Raw genomic sequence first — 26,075 nt, forward strand, 5'->3', positions numbered from 1 at the left:
TTCTGTTAACAGAAATTAGCAAAGGAAACAGAGTAGTTCTGTATTTTTCCTAAGAATATAACTTGTGTTTTATTCCGTTTTTGTATGTGTTGGAAGCTGCCCAGAGTGGCTGGGGCAACCCAGCCCGATGGGTGGGGTATAAATAATAAAATTATTCTTACTGCTATTATCATTGCAAGCAGAGTAGCCCAGCAAATGCAGCCCAGCAGCCTGCGGTTCAAGTGTTTCATCCAACCCCTTTCCCCTTTAAACTTCATCCAAAACAAGTACAATCCAACCGGTTAGCTCAGGTGGTTTAAGAGCACAGGGCTGAGTACGCCAAGGTCATGGGTTCGATTCCCTGTACGGGCCTCCTGCATTACAGGGGGTTGAGCTAGATGACCCTCAGATCCCTTCAGGGGAAACCCAGCCAGACGGGCAGGATATAAGTAACAAATTATTATTATCAGTGGGGGTTTTTCTTAAAAAATGTTTAGGGGTATACTCTCCTTTTCCTACTCATATTGAAATACTGCCCCTCAATGTGGCCAAGCTTAGATTCACAAAATGTTCAGAGCCCCTGCTTTTTTCCGAAACTATGTTTAGGGGTACTCTCATTTTGACTCAAGAAAATCACCATTTTATAGTTCAAATCGGGAAAAGCAAATGCAGCCAATGGACAAAAGTACAAAGATTCACAAAATGTTTAGGGGTATGCATCCGCCTGAGCCCCCCAGAAAAAAAAGCACTGATGATGATTAACTCTCCCATTCTACACATGGGGCTGGGGGGGCATATTGATTCAAAAAGTTCCTATTAGGTAGGTTCACATTAAAATCCTATTCCTTTTTAAAATGTGGGGTTTTTGGGGGGTGGTTATTGGGTTGATGTTTTTTGTTTTTATTATGTATTTTGTGGTTTTGTACAGCATATACTTGGCACAGTAGCCCCCAAGACTGTCTGCAAATGCCGAGAGAGGCCTTGTATGGGGAGCATATCTCAATATGGGGAGCGTATTGCCATTTTCAGGGTCGCGGGTTCGAGTTCCACATCGGCCAAAAGAACCCTGCCTTTGCAAGGGGTTGGGCTAGATGGCCCGCGAGGTCCCTTCGTGTGACACTCGACTCACCTTGCAGGAAGCGGCATCCCAGGACCTGCCCGCGGCTTCCTGAGCCACATTCACACGTGCACGCGCGACACGCGCACCCACACCTTGCGTGCATTTGCTTTGCTGCAGAGAAGCCCACGGTTGCCAACCCCCCCCCCCCGGGTCCTGCCAATTTCCCCACCCTGCCCCGGGAATCCGCCTCCCTCGCCCCCGGGGGCTCCAGACTCGCCTCCCTTCAACCTACCAGGGCTGGGGATGAAGCAACACGCCGCCGCCGCCGCTCGCGCCTCCCGGGTCAAGCTTCCAGCGCCCAGCCAGACGTTCCATCCGCCCCGCAGGCGGCGGAAGGCAGCTCGCGACGCCCCGGCAAGCGCGCGCCTCTACACCTTCCTCTCCCACCAACGCGCTACATTCACGCTCCCGGCAGCGGGCGGGGGAGGAGAGGGAACCAGGAAGTGAGCAGCGCAGAGGCCACGCCCTCTCCCCATCCGCTTCCTCCTCTTGCCAGAGAGGCCACGCCCTCCCCATCCGATTCCTTCTCTTCCCAAGAGAGGCCACGCCCTCCCCATCCGCTTCCTCCTCTTCTCAGAGAGGCCACGCCCTCCCCCGTCCGATTCCTCCTCTTCCCTAGAGCCCCGCCCTCTCCCCATCGGCTTTCTCCTCTTGCCAGAGAGGCCACGCCCCCCCCCATCCGATTCCTCCTCTTGCCAGAGAGGCGGCATCCCTTCGCTGCCCGGCGTTGTGCGCGGGTCCAACGTTCCGGGCTGCTCCGAGCGCCGCCCTTTCTTTAGTTCCCGCCCTTCGCCCGAAGATCCCAGGGCGGTTCACCGCAGGAGGAAAAAGACACAAAATTCGGAATAAAAGTAAAAGCGAGCAAGAAACTCTCTCTCTCTCTCTCTCACACACACACACACACACACAAGAAACACATTGAAAAGGCCGTAAGAGGTTTACTATCCTGTTGGAAGCCGCCCAGAGTGGCTGGGGAAGCTCAGTCAGGTGGCCGGGGTATAAGTTGTTGTTATTGTTGTTGTTGTTATTTAGCCCAAGGTCTGGTTACAAAGAAACATTTTGTTGCTTCATTGTTATTTCTAAATTGGTATACCTCCCTTCGCCAGAAGAGCCTGGGGCGGTTCACCATAGAAAAATAACAATGTCAACACAAAATACATAATAAAAATATAAACCAATAATAATAGTAAAAGTAATAATCCAATAATAATAATAAACCAATCATCATCCAATAATAAACCTCACAAAACAAAAATAAACCAATCGTCATCTAATAATTAACCACACAAAACAAAAATAAACCAATAATAATAATGAACCAATAATAAACCGTACAAATACATTTAAAAAGGCCACAGAATGCTTAATCAGCTAAAAGGCCTGGGAGAAAAAGAGGCATTGATTATTATTTGTTAAACTGATCACCCAAGAATCCCAGGGCGGTTCAGCACAAGAAAATAATGACAATACAAAATGTTCTGGTTTTTGAACGCTTTTCAGAAGCCAAACGTCTGATGCAGCTGTCAGCTATTGTTTCCGGGGCGCCTGCACCAATCGGAAGCCACACCTTGGTTTTTGAACATTTTGAAAGTCAAACAGATTTCCGGAATGGATTAAGTTCAAGAACCAAGGTACCACTGTTTGGGGCGATTTTGTTTTTGCTATTTATTTTGCATTTTTGAGGCTTTTTTGGTTAATTTGCTTTTGTGACTGTGTGGAACCCAGTTCAGCTGTTGATTGATAGATTGTGTGACTGCGGAAATGGATAAAAGCACCCCATCCAAACAAAGACTATCAACAGTATTTTATTTTATTTTTTATCATATACTATACTGTCTTGTTTATTTTATAGTACAGTACATTGATTGTTTTATGGATCAATGGTCTCATTACATAGTAAAATTCATGTTAAATTGCTGTTTTAGAGGTTGTTTTTAAAAGTCTGGAACGAATTAAGCTGTTCTGCATTCCTTTCTATGGGAAAGCGCACCTTGGTTTTGGAACGCTTTGGTATTGGAATGGATTAAGGCTGAGAACCAAGGTACCACTGTATTGCTGAGGGCAGGCTGAGGTTTCTTGCCTTTGCCCTGAATCCATTCCCTTGACTGGCATAGGATTTCTCGAGAACTGAAAACTGGGCATTAAACTCGCAGCGTTTCTCAAACGTGGGTCCCCAGCCATTGTTAAGACTACAACTCCCATCATCCCTAGCGAGCAGGACCAACGCTGAGGGATGATGGGAGTTGTAGTCCGACAACAGCTGAGGATCTGTAGCCACCGTGAGGCCATGCACAGGCTCGCCTGCGCTTACTCGGGAGTAAACACGAGCGAACTGACCGGTCACGAGCGTCCCCAAAAAAACAACCGCTCACTTTTAAGAGAGATTATTCCGGGCATCTGCAACGCGCGTGCGCGTAAGCCCAGCCGCTCGGCGGGAAAGGCGCGAGGACGCCTGCGCCTGCGCGGTCAGGAAGCAGGGGTGGAGGGGGCGCGAAGGAGCGAGGGCGTCATCAGACAGCGCCGGAGAAGTGGGTAAGCCGGGAGTGGGCGCCCTTTCGCTGAAGGCGACGGCCGGGCGCGCGGCGTTCGGAGGGCGGAGCATGTGCGTGAGGGTGTCCTCGCCATGGCGTCTGTGGTGCTGAGCGAGGCGGAGAAAGTGTACGTCATGCACGGCGTCCAGGTAACTGAGGCGGGGCTGGAGGCCTGTCTGGGGCCGGTTACTTTATTATTATTATTATTATTTGCATTTATTTCCCACCTGTTTTCTCCAAGGGACTCAAGGGGGATGGTTCTTCCCCTCCTCATTCAATTCCTCACAACGACCCTGTCCCCGTTCAGGATTGTCCCAGTTACTAATTATTATTATTACTAATTATTATTATTTTATGTATTGCATTTATAGCCCACCTGTTTCGCCATGGGACTCAAGGGGGATGGTTCAATCCCCACAACAACCCTGTGGGGCTGGGCTGCCACCTGCCCTGTATAATACAGGATTGTCCTGTGTTTCAATGACAAATGCTCCATCCTAATTAATATGGGGTGCAGTTTGTTCTGTTATTTCAGATCTTTTTCTCTCTCTCTCTCCAAATACACATGTCTCCCAGGGTGTGTGAAAGGTTATGTATTTAAGCTCTGGGTAGCAAAGCACAGACAGATTTACAAATCCGTGCATTTGTTTGTGACATATTCCAGAGGGGCCAACCTGTTAGGCTGCAAAAATAATTCATCCACCTCATCCCGTTCTGTATTTTGCCAAAACAAAGATGGGAACCCTACTACTGTCAGCTACGTTAGACTGAGGTTCAGTGACTGGCTCCAGGTCACCCAATGAGCTTCCTGGCTAAATGGGGATTTGAACCATGGTCCTACTCTGACACCTCCCATCATAGCCAGTGATCAGGGATGATGGGAGGTGTAGTCCAACAACATCTGGAGGGCAGCAGGCTGTGCACCTCTGCTCTAACCACTGCACCACACTGCCTTTTGCTCCAGGAGGCTTTGTTTGGTCAGAATCAAGCATACACTTCCAAAGTTAATGCTAAATACATTGCTTTTGGTAAATGAGTGCCATGGCCATGAGAGGACTGTGAAAATCTCAGGCTTTTTAGACCTGTGGTACTATCAGAAAGCAAAGTTGTGCATTGGTTGCCAGATGTGGATTTTTCTTCCAACCAAGGTGAAAAATTGAAAAAAAATGTTTAAAAGTACCTTTCCAAAAAAACCAACCAGAGTCCTTTTTTTTGGGGGGGGGAATAATTCAGAGGGAAATTCCCAGGAGTCAAAAAAGACTATTATTATTATTATTATTATTAATATTAATTTCATTTCATTTCTATACCACCCTATACACAAAGGTCTCAGAGCGGTTCACATAACCTGAACCTGAGTCTGTAACCTGAAGTGTCTGTAACCTGAAGCGTCTGTAACCCGAGGTACCACTGTATAGGATATAGATCAAATCAGGCAAAGGCCTGATTAAAAAGGAACGTTTTTGCCTGGCGCCTAAAGGTGTATAGTGAAGGCGCCAGGCAAACTTCCCTGGGTAGTAGCATATTTATGTATGCTACTACTGCAGCCTGTGTTTTGTTAGCCCAAAAATGGAAAACGAGTGAGGTCCCAAGAAGAATGGCAACTTAAACTGATGGAATACGCGCAGCTTGCAGATTTAACTTATAGTATAAGAGAACAACAAGAACGTACATTCAAAGAAGTTGGGAAAATGTTTATTGAATATATGGGTGAAAATTGTGTTTATTTAAAAATGCTGGTAGCATTAAGATAAATTCAATAGTGTAAATAAGTTTCGAGGGCTGAAACAGTGGATTACTGAATGGTTTAGTTCATGTAAAACATGCAGGGATGTATGGTATGCAAAATGAACCATGGAAAGAGAAGAAGGGAAGTAATTGATTTAAGGTTGTTTAACATAATTTGAAATGTACATTAGAAAATTTAATAAAAATGAGAGAGAGAGAGAGAGAGAGAGAGAGAGAGATGGCATTCACTTATAATCACAAGCTTGTGAATAATATGCATTTGTCTGCTTCGCTCAGCAACATTTATTTGTGTGATCAATCAATGGCATTAGGTAACACATTGTGATAAATGACTGTTTCAGGAGGATCTTCGGGTGGATGGCCGTGGTTGTGAAGATTACAGATGTACTGAAGTGGAAACAGATGTAGTATCTAATACAAGTGGGTCTGCCAGAGTAAAACTTGTAAGTATGCCTTGCGGGGACTTCTATACATTGCTAATGATATTGTATTTTTCGTTGAAGCTCACTCTGCACAGTGCTAAAACATAGTTTGGGTCTGCCCTGCCCTAGCTAGAACAGTCTGGTGGCACCTGAAAAAGTAACTCATTTATAGTGGCATACATTTTTGTGGCACAGGAAATGTATTGTTCATTTATATTGCAGGAGAGAGATGTGTCACATTAACATGTAGAACACAAATAGAAAGGAGAACCACATGCAAGACTAATAATTCTGTTGTAGTGGCCCATTACTCCCCAGTTCGTACTGAGTTGGCAAAATTGTGTTCTTAAACACCCAGTAGTATTTAAGGAATAGAAGGATGGCATACAGCATGGAAAATGAAAGGTTAGTATGAATGAGAAAAGGACGTTGGCTTAGGGCAGGCTTCCTCAACCTCGGCCCTCCAGCTCCCATGATCCTAGCTAGCAGGACCAGTGATCAGGGATGCTGGGAATTGTAGTCTCAAAAATATCTGGAGTGCCAAGGTTGAGGAAGCCTGCCTTAGGGGCTGTTTGCTGTTGGAGGAAATGAGGAAAGAGTTGGCTGAATGCCCAACATAGAAGGAAGCTAAGGGGGTGGCAAGCTCAGTGAGAGGAAGACCCAAAATGTCTTGGAACCAAGCAACAGGAAACCTAAAAGCAAGGGTGAGTGGAGGAAGACAAAATAAGCATTGGTGTGAGAAGCAGGGATCAAAAGGGAGGGGGTGGAGGAGACAGATTTGCAGGAAAGGGGACTGAAGAAGTAAATTGTCAGAAAAGCGATTGGATTATTGTATTGAACAACCAGTACTTTTTTACAGGGTATTTAAGGATATGCAGTACCTGCACCACTTTTTGTTGTTAAAAAGTGTGGCACTTACTATAACAATTTTATGATGAGTGCCAGCACCTGTTTTTCTAGAAAAAAAGCACTGGGAACAACAAATATTCACAGTCTTAATCTCACAGTCTACCAGACTCAATGCTGTTTATTAGCAGTGAGTGTCTACAGTAGTCCGCATCAGATTGTGATATTAAGTTGGTTGGCCCTTTCGGTGCTTTGAAGGTGCTTCAAAGGTTTGCCATTGTGTTTTCAAGGCATTTTGGTTTTTTTAAGGAGAAATACTCGGTAGTACTGGCCGACACAGAAACTAAAGTGAGGTGTGCTGGTAAGATCATAAGACTTGGAAAACATCTGTAGCAGAGTGCTGTTATTTCAACAGGGGCACACAGACATCCTGGTTGGAGTCAAGGCAGAAATGGGAGCACCGAAGCTGGATAGACCAAATGAAGGATACTTGGAATTCTTTGTGGATTGGTTAGTGCAAAATGGGCCACAGGGGGGGTCTATTTAACTAAATACCAGCAACCTTAAAGTGATGCTAGTTGCAGGACTATATGCTCTGTGTTTGCTTTTTTATAAGGATTTCAGAATGCCAGATAACAAATCATTATTTTGACTGCCTTTTTGCCTTTTCCTTCCCCATCTTTTGCATTTGGCAGTTTATTTCTTTACTTCCTTCTGCTCATGGCCAGTGTCCCCCCCCCTTTCCTAAAATGGACACACAGAACCTTCTAGTCCTCACCAGATCTCGGTAGGCTATTCCTTTCTGCAAATCCCTTTCGCCTGCTGCTGATGGTGGTGGTGGTACCTCATTAGTTTCCTTCACCATAACGACCTTGCCTTTTTCGCCAGAGTAGTGAACACTGCATTCAGTTCTCTGCTGCAATTTGCATTTCTCAAGGTGACATTGGTAGTTAGCAAGATACTGCCCAGAATGTACATGCAGTCAAAAAAATTTAAATAAGCCCTGGGCAGAGGAGCCAATGAGATTCAGAGCAGCATTTCTTCTGAAGACATGCCAGATGCTATAGACCAAGACTGAAAGGAGGCATGTTTTTTCTTTCTTTTTGCTATGCCAGATCTAGGCTGGCACAGTAGATGACTCCCATCTCAGGTCCCTTTCTGGAAACTGGACCAGTGAATCAATGGTGGGCCAAACCCTTGCCCCATCCCAATAACACCACTTTGCAAAGCTTATTATTATTATTATTATTATTATTATTATTATTATTATTATTCAGGTATACAGTGGTGCCTCGCAAGATGAAAAGAATCCGTTCCACGAGTCTCTTCGTCTTGCGGTTTTTTTCGTCTTGCGAAGCAAGCCCATTAGCGGATTAGTGCTATTAGCGCTATTAGCGGTTTAGCAGCTATTAGCGGCTATTAAAGGCTTAAGGGATTAGCGGATTAGCTGCTAAAAGGCTATTAGCGGCTTAGATCAGCTGATAAGCGGCTTAGATCAGCTGTCAAGCGGCTTAGCGAACAGCTGTTAAGTGGCTTTGGGGCTTGGGAAAAAGGGGGGGAGGGGGAAAAAAACCCCAGGAATCACAAGACATTTTCGTCTTGCGAAGCAAGCCCATAGCAAATTCGTTTTGCGAAGCACCTCCAAAACGGAAAACCCTTTCATCTAGCGGGTTTTCCGTATTGCGAGGCATTCGTCTTGTGGGGCACCACTGTACTGGGCCAAGGCCATTTAGGGCTTGAAATGTCAGCACCAACACTTTGAATTGTGCTCGGAAAAGTACTGGGAGCCGATGTAGGTCTTTCAGGTCCAGTGTCATATGGTCTGGCAACCACTCCCAGTCAGCAGTCTAGCTGCCGCATTCTGGATTAGTTGTACTTTCCAGGTCACCTTCAAAGGTAGCCCCACGTAGAGCTCATTGCAATAGTCCAAGCAGGAGATAACTAGAGCATGCACCACTCTGGCGAGACAGTCTGCAGGCAGGTAGGGTCTCAGCCTGTGTACCAGATGGAGGTGGTAGACAGCTGCCCTGGACACAGAATTGACCTGCACCTCCATGGACAGCTGTGAGTCCAAAATGACTCCCAGGCTGCACACCTGGTCCTTCGGGGGCACAGTTACCCCATTCAGGACCAGGGAGTCCCCCACACTCACCCACCCCCTGTCTCCCCAAAACAGTACTTCTGTCTTGTCAGGATTTAACCTCAATGTGTTAGCCGCCATCCATCCTCAACCGCCTCCAGACACTCACACAGGACATTCACCGCCTTCACTGACTATTGCCAGCAAGAGCACTATGAGCTGTAGTAGGAACATATGTGCTTTTAGATCTGCACATATAGCTACTGGTATACTGTTAGGGCTGCCATAGGGCTCCCCACTGGGATTTCCGGGATATATCCAGGATTTGTCTGTTGGAAATAGCATCTGGGCGGAATTTACAAAAATTGATTAAAATCTCTGTATTTCCTTTAAATTGCTAAAAAACTTCATTTTATTTATTTTTTACTGTGCATGCTAAAAGCAACTGTAGAGCCTTCTCTGCCACAATTAGAAATGGTGGGGTTTCAATCTCTGGCACATGATTGGCTTGCCGCTAGGTGGTGCTAACTGAGCGTTTTTGAACACCTGGAGCATTTTGACAATTCCTCCTCTCCGTTTTAAAGGGTTGTCAAATCATTAACTCGTTTTGAATTGCTGTCCTGGTCCCTCCTGCACTTTCTGAGATAATGTAAGATAAAATTGAGGATCAGAGTCTTCCACCAAAATTTTTAATGTGTATGTTGGTACACATTGTTGAGATAAGAAACGAGGTTGGCACTCTTGCTTGTGGTTGCATGCTTAAGAGTGACTTCAGGGATCTGTGCCAGGAGAGTGGGCAACCAGTTTTGAAGAGCATGGCAAACACATACAAGGTTGATACTAACTTGATTTAGGTCTAATTAATATAATTTTCCTAAATCTTGGGGTACAGGGTGGGATGAAATCGTTTTCTGGATTTCTTATAAGATAGACACACATGCCCAATTTCTAATAGCTGGCTGACGGTGAGAATCCCTACCATTGGCAGAACTGCTGGCAGTGATGGCCAAACTTGGCCTTCCAGCTGTTTGGGGACTACAATTCCCAACATCCCTGACCACTGGTCCTGTTAGCTAGGGATGATGGGAGTTGTGGTCCCAAAACAGCTGGAGGGCCAGGTTTGGTCATCACTGCGCTACAGTATCCTGGAATGTTCATAGTTATTCCAACTGCTCATGATGTGGTTATTGATAAAGGTACCCCTGCCCGTACGGGCCAGTCTTGACAGACTCTAGGGTTGTGCGCCCATCTCACTCAAGAGGCCAGGGGCCAGCGCTGTCCGGAGACACTTCCGGGTCATGTGGCCAGCGTGACATCACTGCTCTGGCGAGCCAGAGCCGCACACGGAAACGCCGTTTACCTTCCCGCTAGTAAGTGGTCCCTATTTATCTACTTGCCCCCGGGGGTGCTTTCGAACTGCTAGGTTGGCAGGCGCTGGGACCGAACAACAGGAGCGCACCCTGCCGCGGGGATTCGAACCGCCGACCTTTCGATCGGCAAGCCCTAGGCGCTGAGGCTTTAACCCACAGCGCCACCCGCGTCCCTGGTTATTGATAAAGGATATAGATAAAGTGCAGCTTCTGTGGTGAAAGTGAAAGGGCAGCGTGAATGGGGGAACAGCTCCGCTTTCAATGAACTAGGTGAGGCTAGCCTCCCGCTCACACACTCAAACAAAACTCACTTCAGTCCACCAGAGGCAACCAACCATGCCAATGAAAACTAATGAATGAATGGAACCTACACATGTGACGCTGGCACACAAACCTTGCACATGCACTTTGTAAAAGAATGGAAGTGTACTATTCCCCTTCTCCTCACCCGTCTTCTCCCCCAGCTTTATACTGTCTATAGTCGTGGTTCCCAACATGGGGCACATGCCCCACAGAGGGGCAATTTGATTTTTAAGGGGGGCAATTCGAGAATGAGTCATTAACAGTTACTTTAGGCTTCCTCCACGTGAATAGGAGTTCACTTTTTGAATAATAAAAATTATATATCACGGGGGGGGGGGGTGCAATCAGGATTTTAGAGTTGCTTAGGTGGGGCGTGGTCAAAAAAAAGTTGGGACCCACTGGTCTATAGCATTAGTGTCTCACGTTGAATAAAATTGACAATCTTTAATAAAAACATTTTTTAAAAAACTAAATGGGGCTAATAGGCTAGTCTAACCTATTTGTATCTGCCACTTGGCAATGACAGCTGTTGAGGGAGATGCTTAACTACAGTCGTACCTTGGTTCTCAAACGGAATCCATTCAGGAAGTCCGTTCGACTTCTGAAAACGTTAGAAAACCAAGGCACGGCTTCCGATTGGTTGCAGAAGCGTCCTGCACTCATTCAGAAGCCGTGCCAGACGTTTGGCTTCCAAAAAAAAGTTTGCAAACCGGAACACTCAACTTCCGAGTTTGCGGCGTTCAGGAGCCAAAACGTTTGAGTCACAAGGCTCTCGAAAACTAAGATACGGCTCTGTCTGGCTTTTAATCATTGTGATTTGGAGAGGAAGGCTGATCCACCCTGCTCTCTTGCACCAAGCCTCTGCATCCTGCTTTTATGCATATACAGAGCAGGATTCTGCCTATAAAGTCTTTTGTTTTTTAAAAAACAAATTCTATTGTGGGTTTGTGGGGGCCAAATGTAAGTCTATAATGGGGATGCTTCTGTCTATTTAGCACAAGGTGATATGGACAGAAGCAGCAACAGACACAGAGTAGCGTATTACTTAGCTTTCTAATTGGAATGTTATCCTGCAATAAAGTTCTAAAACGCCAAAGTTCAAAGAGGCAACCTCAAGGTGTTGCTATGAGAACTGTGAATCTGCCCTTTAATTAAACATAACTTCAAACTCGCCCTCAGTGCGCTAGAGATGACTGTGTGATTTGATATTCATATAAATTGGCTATTAAAACTTTGCCACAATTTAAAAATCAAGTGTGCTTGGAGGCTAAATTGCATAGTGCAGGTAAATTAGATAATTGTCGGAGTTGTTTTTTTTATAAGCTGCTTCTCCCTAGGAAACCTGTAAGGATCCTTTGTAAGTATACTATTTAGAAATGTTGCATTTCTGACTAATTGCTTGTGGACTGACTCAAAAAGAATCAATGTGAGATAAATGCTTTGCGAAGATCCTGCCTATTTTTTGTATTATGAAAAATAGTACCTGTACCTGCCATTCAGCTATATATGCCAGCATTTATCAAACTTGGGTCTCCAGCTATTGTTAGACCAGTGGCCAGAGATTATGGGAGTTGTAGTCTGACAACAGCTGGAGACCCAAGTTTGAGAAACACACATGCTATAGGAAAGCGGACAAGATAAATGCCTAAGGGCCCGCTTTAATGGGAGCACTGAGAGTTATATGCTGCCCTCCCAACACTAGGGGCACTGTTGCTTACTATCGAAGCAGGACAGTGGTGAAGCAGGGGCTGCACACATCGCTTCTCGGCCTTTTGGCTAAGATGAAGTGTAGGGGCTGCGCAGCAAACAGGATCAGTGGAATGGATCCACCAGTGTACCCACATAGTCCCAGCTTGCTTCTGCCCTGCCCCACATTGTCCTGGTAGCAGTGATGCTGCTGTGAGGAGGTTGCCTCCATATCCCTCCCACACCAGCTTCTCCTGCCCTTAAAGGTTTGCTATGATTGGTGCTTCCACGTCGTTGTGATGTATGGAAGTGAGAGCTGGACCATAAAGAAGGCTGATCACCAAAGAATTGATGCTTTTGAATTATGGTGCTGGAGGAGACTCTGGAGAGTCCCATGGACTGCAAGAAGATCAAACCTATCTAGGAAATCAGCCCCGAGTGCTCACTGGAAGGACAGCTTGCGGACGGCTGCACAAAGCCTTCACCCCACTGCCCTGCTGAGGCTACAAAGGCTGTCCCCAAGCCAGAACAGCGAGACGAAACACTGCGGAGTGCTCCGTCTCGCTGTTCTAGCTTGGGGATGGCTGCGCAAAGCCTCCGCAGGGCAGCGGGGTGAAGGCTCCCCGCAACCCTGCGGGGGCTTTGCGCAGCCATCCCAAAGGGTGTGCCTTCAGCGGGGTGACTATCCCTGAAGCCTTTGGAGCGCAGCGGGACACAAGGCTTTGGGTTCCTTTTGCTGAAGTCGGGAGAGCAAGACTCTCCTGGCTTCAGCGAAAGGAACCCGAAGCCTTTGGAGTGCAGCGCGAGGTCCCGCTGTGCTCCAAAGGCTTCAGGGATCTTTGAGACTGGCGGTGGGGGAAAGCAGCGCTTCCCCCCCACTGCCAGCCCCACAAGCTTGGGAGGTAGCGGGAAGGCTGCGTGCCAGCCCCAAAGAGCAGGTCGAAAGGAATCTGAAGCCACCGGAGCCCAGCGGGAACTCCTGCCATACTCCAGAGGCTTCGGGTTGCCTTCACTGAAGCCTGGAGAGCGAGAGGGGTCAGTGCGCACTGACCCCTCTCGCTCTCCAGGCTTCCAAGGTAGCCGCCTGAAGCCTCCAGAGTGCAGCGGGTACTCCTGCTGCACTCCCGAGGCTTTGGGTGAATGCACCTTGAACGCACCTTGTTTTAGAGGGGGAGAACAAGAAAAAAAAATTTCCCCCCCGTTCTCCCCCTCCTATGGCCCGGTGCGTCCTATAGAGCGAAAAATACGATAAAACTTTTACTAATACCCTTAATGAAGACTGCTATGATTGTTTCCCCAGAGGCACTCAAACCCTCCTTCATAGAGGGTTGGTGCAGTGCCTCTCCTGCAAAGGCTTGTGACTCGTTTTGTTTTGTTTTTTGTTAAATTTGTATACTGCCCTTCATCTAAAGATTTCAGGGTGGTTTGTGGCATAAAAACACAAGATAAAAACACAAAATGCATAACAAAAACAAGAACGAAACAATAGCCCAATAACTCTTCCCGACTTAGACTCAAATGGATGCCAAGCACTGGTGAGGGGCTGTTGACTTGTCTCCCTACAGAGAGGAGGAAAAGGAGGTGGTCCTTGCAACCACTTCTGCCTGTTGTGGACCTGAGAGCTTCTATTTTTTTAAAAAAATAATATTTATTAAGGGTTTTATAGTTACAGAAGAAAAAAAGAAAAAAGACAATAAAAAGAAAATTAAAAAACAATACATCAAAAAAGAAAAAAACAATACATCAACACAACAGTAAAAAGCAAAAACCTTTAAAAACACACCCATTTTCCATATCTTTATCTTTCAATGACTTATTTCCTCGACCTCCTCCCACCTCCCATTTTTGTATTCCAGTTTATAATTAAATCAGCAAATCCTTTCCATCTTCCACTGCTTTCTATCATTTAGTTGTCTTAATTTATTTTAACCTTATCTTAAAATTTATACTTAAGTCCTTATCATATTTCTACTAAAGTCATATAATTTCATTCCACCATTTCCCAACATTCCTTAATTATGCTATATTACGCTAAATAAAATTTTAAAAATTTTCCCAATCTTTTTCCACCGTCTCTTCTCCCTGGTTTTGTCAGTCTTTTCTATCAGTTCCATATAGTCCATCAACCTGGTGCTCTTCTATCCGAGGCTCTTAACTCATCTCCCTGTCCTGTCTGCAGATTTCTTTTAATGCCAAAGATTAAGTCCCAAAGGGTTTCCATCTTAGCAGCTCCTTGATTCCATCTCAACACATTGGCCCATACTCCATACTCGAAGCTGTAGTCCAAAAGATGCTCCAGGACATACTCCAAAGACCCTTTGAGACTAGAGGGCTCCGCATCTCCAATCTCTCCCTCAGTGCCTCCCTCCATACAAAAATCTGCCCATTTTCCCTTCCTCAGTCCAAACGGGGCACCGTCTCTCCTAATCTGGCTCTCAAGCTCCATCGCCTCTGAGTTCAGCTTATGTCCATCAATTTGTTTCTGTGGGTCCAAATCCTGTGGACCTGAGAGCTTCTAAATCCAGGTAGGAGATGGGAGGAAATAGGATGGGCAGCATTGAAAGCTGTAGGCTTCTAGTATGCTGCACAGTGTCTTCTGCTGGAATAGCTTCTAATTAGGCTGATTTTTGCCTTGAATATTTGAAATGGTGTGTGCATTTTTAAAAAGATTAGAGCCCATCACGACTGACGCTTGTTGAAGGCAATCAGACTTTTTCAGTAGAGAAATACCCAGGACAGGAGAGGCCAATTAAAAATATGCCAGTCTTCCTGTCAGGTTATCTGTTCTCTCCCCCTGTCATGTTTAACAGGCTATATTGTTAGCCATGCAACTTTCTTTTCTTACTCTTAACCTGAAGAAAGCAATTGTTCTTAATTTCCATCAAACCACAGTAGTTAGACTGTAACAAAGAACTGGAGCTGAGATACCAAACTATATTGTTGCCTGTTTCAGGTAATCTATAGCGCTCTCTGTTCCCTTTATTATTTTGGTTTATTAAATCTTATTCCTAAGGAAAGGGCAAGATTTAATGTCCTTTGCTGAGCCGTAGATCCCTGAAAGGTGAAAACTGCTTTGATTTTTTATTTCTTCCTTTCAGCTCAGCCAATGCCACTCCCGAATTTGAGGGCCGCGGCGGAGAAGAGCTGGGCACTGAAATAGCAAATACCCTCTACAGAATTTTTAACAACGAGAGCAGCATTGACTTGAAGTTGCTTTGCATTGCTCCCCGAGAGCACTGCTGGGTGCTTTACGTCGATGTCCTGGTAAGTAAAACAAACTTCAGCTTAATCGAAACTAGATATTCAGAGAATTTCTCGAGCCGTTGACAGGTTGAATTCTGATGAGATTGTTTCTGTCTCAAAGTCAGGGCAGATAGTTTAAACGCCATCACAACCCTGAACCTCAATGTCAGCCTTTGCTCATTCAGGACTGTATCTTGATTTAAAAAGTCAAGATAAGAACAAGCCTATCTGCCACAATCAGATTATCACTTGTAGGTTCTAGGATCGATATAACTGAATGGACTATTCATGTAAAACACACTTCTTTTTTTAACATTTCAGTTACTGGAGTGTGGTGGAAACTTGTTTGATGCCATCTCTGTTGCAGTGAAGGCAGCACTGTTTAATACCAGGTAAGGCACACGTAATTTTCTAAAATAAACTTGCGGAGGAAAATGGAAAGGTCTCTGTTGCAGCCAAAACAATGTGTTCTGGCACCATAACAAGTTAACAAATTTATTATGGTATAAGCTTTTGCGGACTAGGGTTCACTTCATCAGACAAGTCAAGTGTAATCCTCAATCGTATTTATATATGCATATTGTGTGTGTGTGTTTGTGTAATCTGTGAGATTGTTGTTGTTGTTTAGTCGTTTAGTTGTGTCCGACTCTTTGTGACCCCATGGACCAGAGCACGCCAGGCACTCCTGTCTTTCACTGCCTCCCGCAGTTTGGTCAAACTCATGCTGGTAGCTTCAAGAACACTGTCCAACCATCTCGTCCTCTGTCGTCCCCTTCTCCTTGTGCCCTCAGTCTTTCCCAACATCAGGGTCTTTTCCAGGGAGTCTTCTCTTCTCATGAGGTGGCCAAAGTATTGGAACCTCAGCTTCAGGATCTGTCCTTCTAGTGAGCACTCACGGCTGATTTCCCTAAGAATGGATAGGTTTGATCTTCTTGCAGTCCATGGGACTCTCAAGAGTCTCCTCCAGCACCATAATACAAAAGCATCAATTCTTCAGCGATCAGCCTTCTTTATGGTCCAGCTCTCACTTCCATACATCACTACTGGGAAAACCATAGCTTTAACTATACGGACCTTTGTTGGCAAGGTGATGTCTCTGCTTTTTAATCGGTGAGATTAGAAGGACATAAAGTGCAAAAACTACAGACAGTGGCAAATAGAGACGATCACAAATGCTGTTTCATTGTCACTGCTGCTGTTACAGGTCACTTTGCTTATTTTTCATCCGTCCAGTTCTAATGAAATCTCACTGTCTGTGATTTTTTGCATGCCACTCATCTCTGAATTCACTACTTGCAGCAAACCACCCCCGCTTCTTCGAAGTGGACTCTCGTCCAAGAAAGCTTATGCCATAATTAAATGTGTTAATCTTTAAGACAGGCATAGGCAAACTGCGGCCCTCCAGATGTTTTGGAACTACAATTCCCATCATCCCTAGCTAGCAGGACCAGTGGTCAGGGATGATGGGAATTGTAGTCTCAAAACATCTGGAGGGCTGGAGTTTGCCTATGCCTGCTTTAGGATGTCACAAGCCATTTGGTGTACCAGCTGAAAATGGGTATAGACACTCCTATCCGCTGAGGCTATCTGGGACTCAATGGACTAAGATGGTTCCACGAGCACCTCAAACCTACGCACTTGCTCCTTCAACAAGAGTGCAGCCTCATTAAGGACAGGTAGTTTTTCCAACTCCTGGATGCGTCAATCGCTCACACATAGCACTTCCGTCTTGTTTGGATTGTCTCTAGTTTGTTTTTAACTCACCCTTTACAACCTCCCAACGCTAGTTTTTTTGTCTGTTTGTTTTTTGAAAATAATTTATATTTGATTTTACAAATTAAAATTTACAAATTTCAATTTAAAATTTACAAAATCAATTACAAAGACATATAAAGGGATTTCTTTGAATCTCGAGACTCCCCGCCCCCCCAATGGGTCGTAATTTCACCGCTTGCAACTGCACATCCACATTTTTGTCCATCTAGTTTATCCGTAGTCTTTGTTACCTTACAAGTGAGATTAAAATCCGGCCAATGTTTCCATTTGCTTACAATGGTCTCTTAAATAAATTATAAATTTCCCCCCAAAGTTCTTGTCCTCTTGGTTCCTGAGCTTTCCAGTTAGTTTTGCCATTTCAGCATACTCCATCAACTTGGTTTGCCATTCTTCCCTGGTCAGGACTGTTTCTTCTTTCCACCTCTGGGCTAATAACATCCGTGATTCCGTTGTCGCATACATAAATAGTCTTTTCCGAGCCTTTGGAATCTAGGTACCTATAATTCCTAATAAAAAAGCATCTGGTTTTTTAAACAAACATTATTTTGAACATGTTTTTTCATTTCATTATATATCATCTCCCAAAAGGTTTTTGGGACGCGGGTGGCGTTGTGGGTTAAACCACAGAGCCTAGGACTTGCCAATCAGAAGGTCGATGGTTTGAATCCCCGTGATGGGGTGAGCTCCCGTTGCTCGGTCCCTGCTCCTGCCAACCTAGCAGTTCAAAAGCACAGCAAAGTGCAAGTAGATAAATAGGTACCGCTCCAGCGGGAAGGTAAGCGGCGTTTCCGTGCGCTGCTCTGATTCGCCAGAAGTGGCTTAGTCAGGCTGGCCACATGACCCGGAAGCTGTACGCCGGCTCCCTCGGCTAATAAAGCGAGATGAGCGCCGCAACCCCAGAGTCGGCCACGACTGGACCTAATGGTCAGGGGTCCCTTTACCTTTTAAAAGGTTTTTATTACCTTGCATGACCACCATATACTCCCAGTGCTAGTTCAGGACTTGGTACCAGTGGAACCTAGAGACAGAACTGTGCGTCATTGCCATCCTGGTGACTTCATGTCCCAGAGACAGCTCTCAGCAGCTTTGTATAGATGTTGAATTACATGCATGACCAAGTTGAACCCTGCAAGAGAGCTCCCACAGGGCTGAGCAAAAGTCACCCAATTTGAAACAGTCCCGAGCCAATATTGTGGTGGTAGCTTCAGGGTAGATATCCCACAACGCCGCAACAGAGACCCTGTTCCCATCCCACACCTTTGCACCACTTCCTGTTAGTCAGTTCAATAGGATACAACAGGTTCAACTTAGATATAAAATGTACTCTTGGTTGCGCAGACACATGGCTATGGTAGATCCAGACAAGCAGGAAACATGCCTATAACCAGAATTAATCTCTAGTCATTTCAGGTACATTTGACTGAATAAATTTGAAAGGGATGGCAGGGGCTGGAGTAGGGCTGGGCGATAGCTGGTTTTCACCATCACAATATCGCACCAGCGAAACAGTGTGATATATTGATGTATCATGATGTCTTAAATAAGGATGGAGAGGCGAACACTAGGGCTGGGTATTAGCTGGTTTTCAACATCGTGATATACCAATAGATCACGATGTCTGAAATAAGGATGGAGCTATGTAGAGGCATTGGCTGGCATCATGGTTTTTCCTGCATCCTGATTTTTTGCCGGCGCCTGCTCTTGAGATTCGCTGTCCCCTGCAGGAGGCAGGGGAGAATGGAACCAGCAGAGATAACAGGGGCTGCAGAAATCAAGAGAAGCCATTGGCTGGCTTCATGGTTTTTCCCATATTGTGATTTGCGCATCACACACACACACCATGATTCACGATACGTTGCCAGGTCAAAAAATTATGAAACCAGTATCAATATATGGACTTCAAACTGGTTTTTGATGATATTTCAATATATAAATAATTGCCCAGCCCAAGGAAGGGGGTAGGGGGAATTCTCCAGTGTTCCTCACGGCTTAGGGCCCTCGTACCTACGGGACCGTCTCTCCTGGTATGCCCCACGGAGAGCCTCAAGGTCCATAAATAGCAACACCCTAGAGGTCCCGGGCCTTAAGGAAGTTAGATTAGCCTCAGCCAGAGCCAGGGCCTTTTCAACACTGGCTCCGGCCTGGTGGAACGCTCTGTCTCATGAGACCAGGGCCCTGCAGGATCTGATTTCTTTCCGCAGGGCCTGTAAGACAGAGTTGTTCCGCCTGGCCTTTGGCTTGGAGCCAGTTTGATTCCCTCCCCCTCTTTCTTTTTTCCTTTCTCCTGTGATGAGGCTGCATTTTAATATTTTAATGTTTCAGTATTTTAATGTTGTATTTTAATCTTGTTTTTAAGTTGTATTCATTCAACTTATTTTTAATACTGCTTGTTAGCCGCCCTGAGCCCGGCCTTGGCTGGGGACGGGGTATAAATACAGTGCTGCCCCGCAAGACGAATGCCTCGCAAGACGGAAAACCCGCTAGACAAAAGGGTTTTCCGTTTTGGAGGTGCTTCGCAAAACAAATTTGCTATGGGCTTGCTTCGCAAGACGAAAATGTCTTGCGAGTTCCTGCGATTTTTTTTCGCACCCCACCCCCTTTTTCTAAGGCACTAAACTGCTAATAGCCTTTTAGCAGCTAATCCGCTAATCCCTTAAGCCTTTAATAGCCGCTAATAGCGCTAATCCGCTAATCCGCTAATGGGGTTGCTTCGCAAGACGAAAAAACCGCTAGACGAAGAGACTCGCGGAACGGATTCTTTTCGTCTTGCAAGGCACCACTGTAAAAATTATTATTATTATTATCATCATCATCATCCTTCTTTAGTGTTTATCTGTCTGTCTGTCTGTCTGTCTGTCTGATTGATTTACATACTTCGTCATAAGATCTCAGGGCTGCTGTAACTCCATCAGGCTTCCTAACTTTGCCAAACAGCCTAGTTGAAAACATCTTGCCTTGTTTTTTGTTTCTCATTATATTATATAAAACCTACATAACACTTTGGCACAGCTGCTTTGAAAAGCGGTCCAAAACACTTCTCGGCTGTTTATTTTAAATGACCTCAGCTTTAGAATGGAATGAACCGTATTATGCTGGGAATGTGCCTTTTCTTTTTTACAGACGGGAAGCTGCTCTAAATCATTTAGATACAGCTTCCATTTTTTAAAAGTTCAGATAAGGAAAAGAACACACACACCCTGCGATTTTGTGGAAAGCCTCCCTATTTGGAAAATGAATTGGGTCTCTTCCCATTTTTATTGTTTAAACTGCTTACTGACCAATGACAACAAAGATAATTGCCATTTCTGCACTAACTACAGTCACAATATATCCTTTTTAAATGGTAAATATGGTGTGGTTTTCCCCCTCATGTTGCCAGGTTAAAAAGCTGTACCTCTCAGAAAGATGCTCCATCACTGAGCTATATCTTCTGCAAACTAATGTTCTCTTAATTGTTTTGGTGTTGGGTGAGATGCTCTTCTGTGGTATGAAAGCTAATAGGATCTCTCTTTGGAAACTAATCTCAGCATATTCATAGGAAATGGAATGATTCCCTGTGGCAATATGTGCAGAAATGACATCTTAATTTGACATCACCTTCTGCTTTCTTTAGAATACCCAAAGTACGCGTTTTGGAGGATGAAGGTGGACGGGAAATTGAACTTTCTGATGATCCTTTTGACTGTATTCGACTGAATGTAGATAATGTACCTTGTATTGTCACACTAAGCAAAGTAAGTCACTGACAATTCTGAGCTTATCTCCTATGGGCTTGTTTTGAAAATACAGTGGTGCCCCGCAAGTGGTGCCCCGCAAGACGAATGCCTCGCAAGATGGAAAACCCGCTAGACGAAAGGGTTTTCCGTTTTGGAGGTGCTTCGCAGGACGAATTTGCTATGGGCTTGCTTCGCAAGACGAAAATGTCCCACCCACTTTTTCTAAGGCACTAAGCTGCTAATAGCCTTTTAGCAGCTAATCCGCTAATCCCTTAAGCCTTTAATAGCCGCTAATAGCGCTAGTCCGCTAATGGGCTTGCTTCGCAAGACGAAAAAACCGCTAGACGAAGAGACTCACGGAACGGATTCTTTTCGTCTTGCGAGGCACCACTGTACCTTCTAATACAGAAGGCGGACCTGCCATTTTTATTGTGGACACTGCCATGGAAACCATCAGATTATTTCACTATTTCTTTCTAGGTTCTTGAGTTTCCAGTATGGGAGAGATTAGGTATTTTGTTTGTGTGTTTGTGTGGTGGTATTTTATTATTATTATTATTATTATTATTATTATTATTATTATTATTATACTTTCTCTGCTTAGAAATGGAACTCTGTCCATTAACACCTTTAACAACGTGGTTGACTATTCTATAGCAGTGATTTGAGAAGCCATTTTGACACGTATGGAAAAAGGGTTTGCGGTTTGAAAACGTTAGGTTTACAGAAAACAGTCGCTTTCGAGGGATTCTCTTCATCTTGGCTTGGTCTTTTGGTGAATTAATTGTATGAGAATTCTGGATTAAAATGCTGCGGTTCTAGAATTCCTTCCCCGTGTTATTTGTCAGTATTATTCTAACTTTCCTCCCTCAGAATTGCACAAAACCAGAAAGTTGCACAAACAAACCGCATACTGTATAAAATTTGTAAACCAGATATATTGGGCAGTGATCTGAAAAGGCAGTGCTAGGCAGCGGTTTTTTTCAGGGGGTACTCAAAGCTATGCAGTACTGGCACTTCTTTTTGTTGTTGTTAAAAAGTGTTGCCCTTACTTAACAACTTCATAGTGAAGCACTGGTACAAATAAAAACTGGTACAAAAGCACTGGTACAAATAAATTTTCAGTTGTTTTCATTTCTTTTCCATGGTGCTAGTAAGGTTGTGTGAAGAACTTAGCCATATATATATATATATATATATATATTTCTTTTTACCCCTTGGATTTTTCACCCAAAAAAACCAGTATAAATATGCACAAGCGAATTTGCAATCACCTGCCTGTGTTTTCACACACTTCTCAGGTGGGGATTAAAAAACAAACAAACCACAATGGTGCATGTGCAGCTCTTTGCACACTTTGTACTTAATTGGTGTAATAGAATCAACAGATTATAAGGAAGGAATAAACACAAAAGGGAGTGCCTAGAGATATGAACAGGAAAGGCTAGAGTTGCTCTGCATATACATATTCAATTACGTGAGGGTGTAGATTACTCTGGTCTAATTTGAATGAGGGGGATGGGGAATGGATTAACAGCTAAATAATGCTGACAAGCCCTATGTTTACTTGGAAGTAAGTCCCACTGTGTTCACCTGCCTTACTCGCAGAGAACTGTACAGTGGTACCTCGGGTTACAGACGCTTCAGGTTACAGACTCCGCTAACCCAGAAATAGTACCTCGGGTTAAGAACTTTGCCGCAGGATGAGAACAGAAATTGCGCAGCAGCGGCAGCAGGAGGCCCCATTAGCTAAAGTGGTGCTTCAGGTTAAGAACAGTTTCAGGTTAAGAATGGACCTCCAGAACGAATTAAGTTCTTCACCCGAGGTACCACTGTATAGTCAAACCTCAGTTGTCGAACATAATCTGTTCCAGAAGACTGTTCGACAACTGAAGATCAAAGGGTGTTCAGCAAAGTAAATGGAGAGAAAAGGGGGGGGGCGCTCCCTGGAAGCTATTCGGCTTCTGAAAAACGTTCAAAAACCAGAGCATTTACTTCCATGTTTTCGGCATTCAGGCGCTGATATCTTCCAAAACAGCCGTTTGGGAACCAAGGTATAGGATTGCAGTTTACGTTTGTTTGCCGTTGCTTTTCCAGATCGGCTATAGGCATGTAGTGGATGCCACACTTCAGGAGGAAGCGTGTTCTCTGGCTAGCCTCCTCATTTCTGTGACCAGTCGAGGTGTCCTAACCTGTATGAAGAAAGTGGGAAGGGGGAGCCTTGATCCAGAAAGCATATTTGAGATGATGGAGGTAAGATGTGGTCAGGTTGTTGTAAATCAAGCCGTAGTGGGATTTTTGAGCACATTAATAAGTACAGTGGTGCCTTGGTTCTCAAACTTAATCCCTTCTGGAAGTCTGTTCCAAAACTAAAGCGTTCCAAAACCAAGGCACACTTTCCCATAGAAAGTAATGCAAAATGGATTAATCCATTCCAGACTTTTAAAAACAACCCCTAAAACAGCAATTTAACATGAATTTTACTATCTTACGAGACCATTGATCCATAAAATGAAAGCAATAAACAATGTACTGCAGTCACACACACAATCAATCAATCAATCAGTAACTGAACTGGATTCCACACAGTCACAAAAACAAAACAAAAAAGCCACAAAAATGCAAAATAAATAGCAAAGACAGACAGACTTCAGCGTAACACTCAAAATGGAAGTGTGGCACTTAAAATGGAAGCGTAACACTCAGAACGGAGCATATTCAACTTCCGAAAAAAAGTTCGCAAACCGGAACACTTATTTCCGGGTTTGCAGCGTTCAAGTTCCAAGTCGTTCAAGTACCAAGGTGTTTGAGAACCAAGGTACCACTATGCAGCAGAAAGGTTGAGCTATCAACCTATTTTGGTTTTAAAAATCTAACCTCCAAATATCTCAAAAGACAGCTAAAAGACAGTTTATATCAATCAAAAGCATTTAGTTATTACAGTTAACAAACAAGGATTCCTGTTTTAAAAATGACGTTTATATAGATATTTTTTATATTGTGTTGCCCACTCATCTGAAATGGTGATCAGAGTCTTTTCATAGGAAATGGAATGAATATTTTTGCTGGGGCAACCAAGATGTAAAGGAAAATGCTGGAGAACATGTTTTTTAACAGTTTCATAACTCCTTAGCATTCTTAAATGCACTAACATATTGACCCTGAGTCTTGAATTCCATTATGTTTGCCAGCCTTGAGGCAGACAATAATTCCATAAAGCCCACAAAATGACAGGTACAAGATAGCTTTGGGAAAGTAAATTGAATTACGATCCAGGTTGGGTGTATTTATAGTACACATTGTTTGTCTATAGTTTTCAAATCTATATCATACTTATTGTAGTCATGTCTTTGTTCCATTACTTTTATGTCTATGGCTTACACTCCCTCCCTCTAAAGATATTCAAGAGATTCAAAAGGTTAAATTCTTTTATTTCCATTCCAAGACATACAGCATTGGCGAAGTTGTTGTGCTTTGTTTTTCCTCCATGACCTGTAGCAGTATTTTCTGCATCTTCCCTATAATCTTTGCAGGTATCAAGAAAGCTAAAATGCTGTTAGAGAGAACATTTTTTGCTTCCAGTGGGAGGCTAGAGTTTTTCATGCTAACCCTTCTGATTCACTACTGTTGTCAAGATCTGCAGGGGGAGAGAGAGATAATGTTAGCTCAGAGCTTCTTCTGGTCTGAAAGGCTAGACACTAAAGTCTAGGGGGAATGTGTAAGTCTATAACTCAAAACTCCACTGGGTTGTTAGCAAGTGGAACTTTTCATCAACTAGACAGAGATCTCCAACTTTTTTGGGGGGGTCTGGGGACATATTTGGAAATCTGATAAGTCCTGGGCACCACAAAATATCCACTTCACAGTACAAAAAACTGGTGATGCTCAGATCCACTAAACCCCAAATCTCTACACCCGCCAACAGCAAAACAAATAGAAGGTAGAGAAAAAGCAGAGAGGTAGGTATTAACTTTTAAAGAAAAACATTTCCACAAAAGAAGGAAGCTTCTCTGTGGATTCTTCTTCTTTTTACAGTTAAATTCTCCTGCCACACATTGGTTTTTGTCTTTTCATTTCAGACTGGAAAAAGGGTGGGCAAATTGTTGCACACCTCTTTGCAATCTGCCTTGGATAAAGAAGAAAGTCTTGGACCTACACGGAAAAAAGTTGGATTCCTGGGATGAGCCTCGTTGTTACATTAAACATCTGTCAAGGACTGGGCTTGTTTGTTTGTTTGTTCAGATTTGCTTTTTTTTTTTTTTTTTTACAAAGATGGCTATATATTTGTTAAATAAAGGTGGTTTCCTCTCCCACACTTGTCATTTCAGCTCTTTTCTCAATGGGCGTTGGTGGCAAAATTAAAAGATTTGATCAACACTAGGGCTGAGTGATATGTCGCTATATCGTCCAAAACCAGTTTCAAGTCCACATTGTGATACCGGTTTCATAATTTTAGATCTGGTAATATATCATGAATCTGTGTGTGTGTGTGTGTGTGTGTGTGTGTGTGTGTGTGTGATGCAAAAATCACAATGTGGGGGGGAATGTGAAGCTAGCCAGTGCTTCTCTCACTTCCTGCAGCCCCTGTTAACTCTGCCAGCTCAACTCTCCTCTGCCTCCTGCAGGGGGCAGCAAATCACAAAAGCAGGCACCGGAAAAATCACGACACAGGAAAAACCGTGAAGCCAGCCAGTGCTAGGGCCCATTCTAGCCTGGCCAGTACACCTAGCAGGCCATTGAGAGTGTGCCCTGGGGAGAGTGCTGTGGGCTAGATAGAAATTTGACCTCCAAGCCTGAGGTTCTCCATCTCTGCCTTGCCCCATCCATCTTGGTTGGGGTGGGGAACCTTTTCAGCAGTGCTTCCCAAGCTCTTGACAACCAGGCTAAGCCTTTGATCTCAGCCCCATCTTTACCAGCCTCTCAGTTAACGTCATACCTGACCTCAGGTGTAGGGCAGGTTGGCATGGCTTGCCCGAATTGGGGAGAAGGTGAATGGGGGAGGTCTCTCTGGCCAGAATTTCCCCGCCTCTGATTGAGGGGCACTCATGATGCCGAAACTGATTTTCTGCATGGTTCTTAGCTCACTACACATGCTGAAGTCAATGTTGTCGTGGTTATTGTGGCATAAGATGTACCAGGCTAAGTATTGATGCAGGAAGATGGAAAAAGGAAGCAGTCTTGACCAAAGTAGATTGGCAAACCAAGTTAATGGACTATGCTGAAATGGCGAAACGAACTGGAAAGCTCAGAAATC

At 44.4% G+C, this 26,075-nt stretch overlaps 2 protein-coding genes across 5 annotated transcripts in view; one reads left to right on the plus strand and one right to left on the minus strand.

Moving 5' to 3' along the window:
• The window catches only part of ZDHHC3 (zDHHC palmitoyltransferase 3), a 54,155-nt gene extending 52,553 nt beyond the window's left edge, over positions 1–1,602 (minus strand). For 2 of the 4 annotated variants that reach the window (XM_083405157.1, XM_083405158.1), the window contains exon 1: positions 1,332–1,527. The gene's annotated coding sequence lies outside the window, so the exon portion shown is untranslated. Of the gene's footprint in view, positions 1–1,331 lie in introns of all 4 variants that reach the window. The other 2 variants (XM_083405160.1, XM_083405161.1) reach the window with 2 other exon arrangements.
• A 1,958-nt stretch (positions 1,603–3,560) lies between these two features.
• EXOSC7 (exosome component 7) lies at positions 3,561–25,131 on the plus strand. The gene is made up of 8 exons (XM_083405173.1): positions 3,561–3,779; positions 5,721–5,822; positions 7,063–7,157; positions 15,185–15,350; positions 15,651–15,721; positions 20,719–20,839; positions 22,919–23,074; positions 24,901–25,131. The coding sequence occupies exons 1-8, from the start codon at positions 3,723–3,725 to the stop codon at positions 25,003–25,005; spliced, it is 873 nt and encodes a 290-aa protein (XP_083261299.1). The 5' UTR covers positions 3,561–3,722; the 3' UTR covers positions 25,006–25,131.
• The last annotated feature ends 944 nt before the right edge of the window (positions 25,132–26,075 follow it).

This window comes from Podarcis tiliguerta (assembly GCF_965153285.1).
Source record: "Podarcis tiliguerta genome assembly, chromosome: 12".
NCBI lineage: Eukaryota > Metazoa > Chordata > Lepidosauria > Squamata > Lacertidae > Podarcis > Podarcis tiliguerta.